Raw genomic sequence first — 6,068 nt, forward strand, 5'->3', positions numbered from 1 at the left:
GGAAGAAGGTTTATTGAATATAAGGAATCCATAACAGATTTCTGTATGGTCATCTAGGTAGTCAAATGAATCGTCATATTTGTATGTGACGTTCTTCCAGATGAATGGGGAGGTACCTGTTGATTGCCCAGAAAGAGAAAGGGACAGAAAGACAAGAGGATAGGCGTTTCTTAGACTTGCTCACTTTCCCAGACTAATATAATAATGCCTTTTCTTCTGTGCTGGTCTTTGGCATATGTTCTATTTTAATTGCTTTGAGATTTTTCTTCCAGGGAGTGGAGCCTGGTGGTTAGGATTTTGCTGCGTTGATCAACCTCCTCAAGAACTTTCTTAACTACAATGGCTTTGGCTGGATCTAGAAATTAAAGTTTAAAAGGAGATTTTAGAGAGTTATCAATTAAAAGACTAATAGTATTTTTATATAGGATGGACTATGCAGTCAGTGCAAAAATTTAAAGATTCATTTTTGGTGAATTTTTATTACTTGAATAGGTAAAATCATAGTGACATATGACTGTTTAAGATGAACACGTGTCACTCTAGTTACTAGACATCTAGGAATCACTGATATCTACTACAAATCTTCATTATGTCTATCTAGTCTTGCTAAGCCACAATCACATAAAAATAATCAACTGTGCATTGGAAATGAAGTAATATAATAGTGGGATTCCATCTTAATTACCTTTGATTTGATTTCCCATGTTTCCAGATCCATAATCTTTAGATTTGTAACCTCCAGACTTACAGGCCCTGTGAAAACATCATGGAAGAGAGTGATTTGGAATCAACCCCTTTGATTTCGGATCCACTATTAGGTTTTCTTTAGCTCTTTGGTAAGAACATATTCAGTGCGTTTACACTGTAGAAACTGCTCTTCATTAGCATCAAGAGATGGTATTTTAAATCTTCACACCTTAAATACAGGGCTTGAATTTTGATTTTGTAAAATATTGCTAATTTGTATCTTGGCAGTAGAGTATTATGTTTAATACTTAGCATGAATGATAATAAATGTGATCATAATAATTTCTGTTCACTTCTAGGAGTCTAAGTTTCAAATTTCAGGAGAGTCATCCTTCAATATTGTTGGGGAACTGGTTCCAGGACCCCAGCAGATCTCAAATTCCAAGGATGCTCAAGTCCCTTATATAAAATGGCATAGTACTTGCATATAAAAACGCATCCTTCCCCATACTATAAGTCATCTCTATATTGCTTATGATACCTAGTACAATGAAAATGTGAGTCAAACAGTGTTACATTGTAGAGAATAATAACCAAAAAAAAAACTGTACATGTTCAGTACAGATGCAAGTTTTAATTTTTCAATAATTTTCACCTGTGGTTGGTTGAATCGAAGGGTGTGTATACTGAGGGCTGACTGAACATGACATCTTGCATGTACGTTATTTGACCTACCCATCATCTCCGCCAATGAGGAGGCAGTAGGTCTCAATTTCCTTCTCCAGGTGGACCTTGAGGTCCAGGAGCTGCTCATACTCCAGTTTCTGGCCCTCAGTCTCAGTCCTGACCTGGTGCAGCTGCTCTTCCAGGGCCCCAATCTGAGCCTGGATTTGCGCCAGCTGCGTGCAGTAGTTGCCTTCCGTCTCTGTCAAGGAGCACTCCAGGGACTGTTTCTGTTAGGGAACAAAAGACAGAACCTGAGATGGATATATATATATATATATATATATATATATATATATATATATATATATATATACAGAAATTCCTTTGATATGATTTTCTCCTCATTAATGTTACCTATAATTGTTTTGCATTTCACTTTAACACATAGTAACACTGACTCTAGATCACTGTTTCAATATAGTCAGATCTTTTTTTTTGGTGGAATAGACCTAAAGAGCTGGGTGGAAGAAGCATGCCTGGAATCCAAGCGACTTTAGGAGGCTGAGGCAGGAGGATCACAAGTCCAAAGACGGCCTCATCGACTTAGCCAAACCCTGTCTCAAAATTAAAAAAAAGAAAATAAAAAGGACTGTGAATGTAGCTCAGTGATAAAGTGCCCTCGAGTTCAATTCCAAAAACAAAAACAAAACAAAAACCTAAAACCCTGGTGTTGCTCTTTTAGCTCTTACACAGTACCATTCTTGTTTTAGGATAATGATAAGACTACATGTGGACATTTTTTTTTTTTTTCCCAACACGAGTATGGTCTTTAAAACCAACTGGTTCATATTTTAAAAGAACCTAGGAGTTGGTAAGAAACTGCTTTTCCTACCGTGGCTAAGAGAGACTGCAGTTCGATTTCCAGGGTCTGGAGAGTGCGCTTCATCTCGGTCAGCTCGTTCCGGGCGGAGGTTGTGGCTCCCACATCCTCAGAGATCTGCTGCTGCAGAGAAGCGCTCTGAAATGATGGAAGTGAGGGAGCAAATCTTAGTTTTTGTGAACATCACAAAAATGCACAGTGATTGTTTTCTGGACAAAAGTTCACCTTCTCGTTGAACCAGGCCTCGGCGTCCCTGCGGTTCTGCTCAGCCAGGGCCTCGTACTCCGCTCGCATGTTGTTCAGCAGCACCGTGAGGTCCACCCCGGGGGCGGCGTTCATCTCCACGTTCACGTTGCCTCCCGCGGCGCACTGCAGAGCCTGCATTTCCTAGAGGCAGAAAAGTGTACAGCTCAGTGACGCAGGAACCTTACGGAAAGTCTGGAAGCTTGGCTTTGGAAGAGTTCTTAGGAGTGACTGGTGGTCCCCTCCCAGACTGTGCAGAAACCCTCCCTCTCCCCTTTCCTATTTCCTGTCCATTGGGCTCACTCTCAAGGAGGAGTCACTCCCTATCACCTGCAGAAGCCTGTTTTATTCTAGAAGTGTCATTTTTTCCGGAGTTACTAAAACTCCAACTCATCGGTTGTAGTTCTGCTCCTCAGAACAAGTCTTCGTTCCTTTTCCAAAAGAAAGTCCTTAAAATACTTGGGATGAGTTGTTCTCTTATTCCAGGTGTTCATAGTGTAAATGTCTCCACCTTTGCTGATGCTCTTCATTACCCTCCAGACCCACTTCAATGTGTTCTCCACTAAGCTCCGCCCTGAATATAGTGTGGACGTGGTCCAAGGATTGAGTCTGAATGATTGGAATGATTATAACTAACTAAGTAAATGTGTTTGTGTGTACATTACGCACCCCCCACTGGAAGGAAAGAATCCAGATGTCTGTTCAGCTGACAGAGTGACATCATAGTGTCTTGTTGGTCAAAGCTCTATGTAAATTCTGGTTCTGTCTGGTATTGGCTATGTAAATTTGTTAAAGTTGATTAACCTAAGTTTCAATTTACTTATCTGAAAATTGAAGCTAATTAAAAACCCGTCTTTGGGTTGTTACAAAATAAGTAAACAAACTAATAATAATAAGACTTCTTAACAATGCCTGGCAGATAAATGTTGGCTATTAGGATTACTATCCCCATGGAAGCTGGGATCTTGTAGGCAAAGTCTGCATGCCATTCTGCCTGAGCCTGAGCTGCCTGTGGTTAGGATTCAGTGTCTAAGACCAGATGACAGGCATCACTCCTAAGGGGGTGTAAATTGAAATCTCACAGATCATCCTGTGTCTAGGTGTTAGAAACCCTCCTCCCCTCTCCTAGACAGGTCTGAATGGCAGTAACTGAAGCTTTCTTTCCTCCCTGCAGCACCCCTCCCCTCCCCCAGGCTGTTCTGGCATTCTTTCCTGTACCTTCCCCATATCCATGGGTACTTTTCCCTCCTGAGGATTGAGCAAAAACTCCCCTCCCTCCCCAAGTTCAAGCAGTAAAAGAAAAGGATGTATAAATGGGGTCACCTATAAGGGAGGCATTAAAAAAGTTGATTGTTTCCAATTCATCCTAAATGTATTGAGCACCTATCATGGATTATAACCATACTTGAACTTTTATGGCCACGTGCTGCTGCTCAGTTAGTTATATTTATCAGACATCATGACTAACTAAGTAGCTTCTTCGCTTGAGCTCCTGTTTATTTAAGGATTTGGCTTGACTGAAGAAGTCTTTCGGCTGTTTAAAAATATCAAATTCATTTTCAAGGGAATAAAGAAATCTTGTCTTTTTTAGAAAACAGTGGCTCTAAAAATAATCTAAAAGATGAAGTGGCTGCATGATCTGATTTTGAAGCTCGCTTTCAAATTGAACATTTGGAAGTATATTATATTCTTCGAAGTGAAAATTCTGGTCTAACAGTTCATCTGCAATTTCATTTTTATAGCCATACCTATTAAGAATGTCTTAATGTTGCCCGCACACACATACTTAAATGTGTGTAGGCAGTTTTAGTGTTTTAAGTCTGCCACTGTTTTGTAGAAATTTAGATCTAGTCTTTTTTAAAGATGTCTGTAAAGTATATTCATTTTATATAATTAAATATAATCTCCTAAAGTGGACTATTTTAACTTAGCTATAATTACATAGCCAAACATTGATCTTATAACACTGATTGGTCTGGAAAACATGGTTCCTTTTTTCCCATGGGAAACTGGATGAAAGAGAGTGTAAATCTCTAAGAATAATTTGATACTTACAAAGATGAGTCAGATCTCAGAACTGGCAATGGGTCTTCACCATCACCTTCTCATTTAAGAGGTGAGGTACATTATCTCCTGGCAGGTGGATAGTGTGTGTGGAGGAAGAGCAAAATGCAGATGTTTATCTCTTACCTCCTTATGGTTCTTCTTGAGGTAAGTCAATTCCTCACTCAGGGTTTCATACTGAATCTCCAGGTCAGTTCTGCACAGGGTTATTTCATCCAAAACTCTGCGTAACCCATTGACATCAGCCTCTACGCTCTGGTGAAGAGCCAGCTCATTTTCATACCTAAAAAAAAAAAAAATGTTAATGATTTTTCCAACTTGTATACATGGCTGGAGACAGTCACTGATCAAGGATAAAGGCTAGAATTTTAGAATTTCAAAGTGGCAAATTTGGCCTCAAGAAACATCTTTGAAGGATTGTATAATAATTATTATTTTAAAAATTTCGGGGTATTTGACAGAAAAGTAGATTATTGGGCACTAGTTTTCTGGCCGTTTACTAAGACTAGCCAAATTATACAAAAATGATAAACATTCTTAATTAAAACCCAAGTTGATTTTAAATCCAAGTGTTTCATAGTCCTGGTATATGAGTTGGTAATTTTTTTTTTTGGTGGAGGAATTAAAAATGGATTTTGATTTAATCTTTGCATTAATCGCCATGAATTCTTTTTACTCTGTGAATCTACTTACTTGAGTCTAAAATCATCAGCTGTCAGTCTGGCGTTATCGATCTGTAGGACAGCATTAGCATTGCTGGTGGTGGAAGCAATGATCTAGAAAATGGGGAGTGTGACTTTTAAAAAGGCAATTTATCACAATGAGAACAAAAACAAAAACTTTGTTTTAAAGAAAACAAACCCAAACTTTTGTTTTATATTAGGAAATACAATCAAAATCCATACAATTAGTAGGCAGTCAGTAACATTTTTATCATAAGATTAACCGAAAGCACTTATTTCCAATGCGAAATTGAAATTCCCTTTAAGAAATCACACACACACAAAAAAAGGGATGGGTAAATGTTTTTCAGAATTTAAGCGAAAAGAAATTTAGAAATAAAAGTATTTACAGGCGATGGCAAAATACAGTTTCTTACCTGATTTTTAAGATCCTCAATGATTGGGAAGTATCTACTGTAGTCGTGATCGAGACCCCGGCAAGAACCGGGTCCAAATTTCTCATACCAGCCCTTGATCTTCTGCTCCAGGTCGGCGTTGGCCTCCTCCAGAGCGCGCACGTTATCCAGGTAGGACGCCAGACGGTCGTTGAGGTTCTGCATGGTCACCTTCTCATTGCCAGACAGGAGGCCCCCCTCGTTCATAGTGAAGCCCGCGCAGGGGTTGCCTGTCCCTGCGTTTCCTCCTGATGAACTGCCCCCAAAGGCGCAAGAGAAACCACTTCCAATGCCTGGAAGACCGCATGCATTCCCAGCCCCGAAGCTGGCTGCCCCGCTGGAGAGCCTGAGCGATCCGGTGCTGGGACGGGTGCCGGACCTCCTGGATCCGCTGGAAAGTCGAAGAGACAT

General features: G+C 39.9%; 1 protein-coding gene across 1 annotated transcript; it reads right to left on the bottom strand.

Moving 5' to 3' along the window:
• Positions 1-245: 245 nt before the first annotated feature.
• Krt25 (keratin 25) lies at positions 246-6,068 on the bottom strand. Its single transcript, XM_026386990.2, has 8 exons — positions 5,640-6,068; positions 5,234-5,316; positions 4,667-4,823; positions 2,459-2,620; positions 2,246-2,371; positions 1,423-1,640; positions 686-753; positions 246-355 (listed from the first exon to the last, which is right to left on the bottom strand). Exons 1-8 carry the CDS (start codon positions 6,066-6,068, stop codon positions 246-248), a joined length of 1,353 nt encoding a protein of 450 aa, XP_026242775.1.

Source organism: Urocitellus parryii, chromosome 7, assembly GCF_045843805.1.
Source record: "Urocitellus parryii isolate mUroPar1 chromosome 7, mUroPar1.hap1, whole genome shotgun sequence".
Taxonomy (NCBI): domain Eukaryota; kingdom Metazoa; phylum Chordata; class Mammalia; order Rodentia; family Sciuridae; genus Urocitellus; species Urocitellus parryii.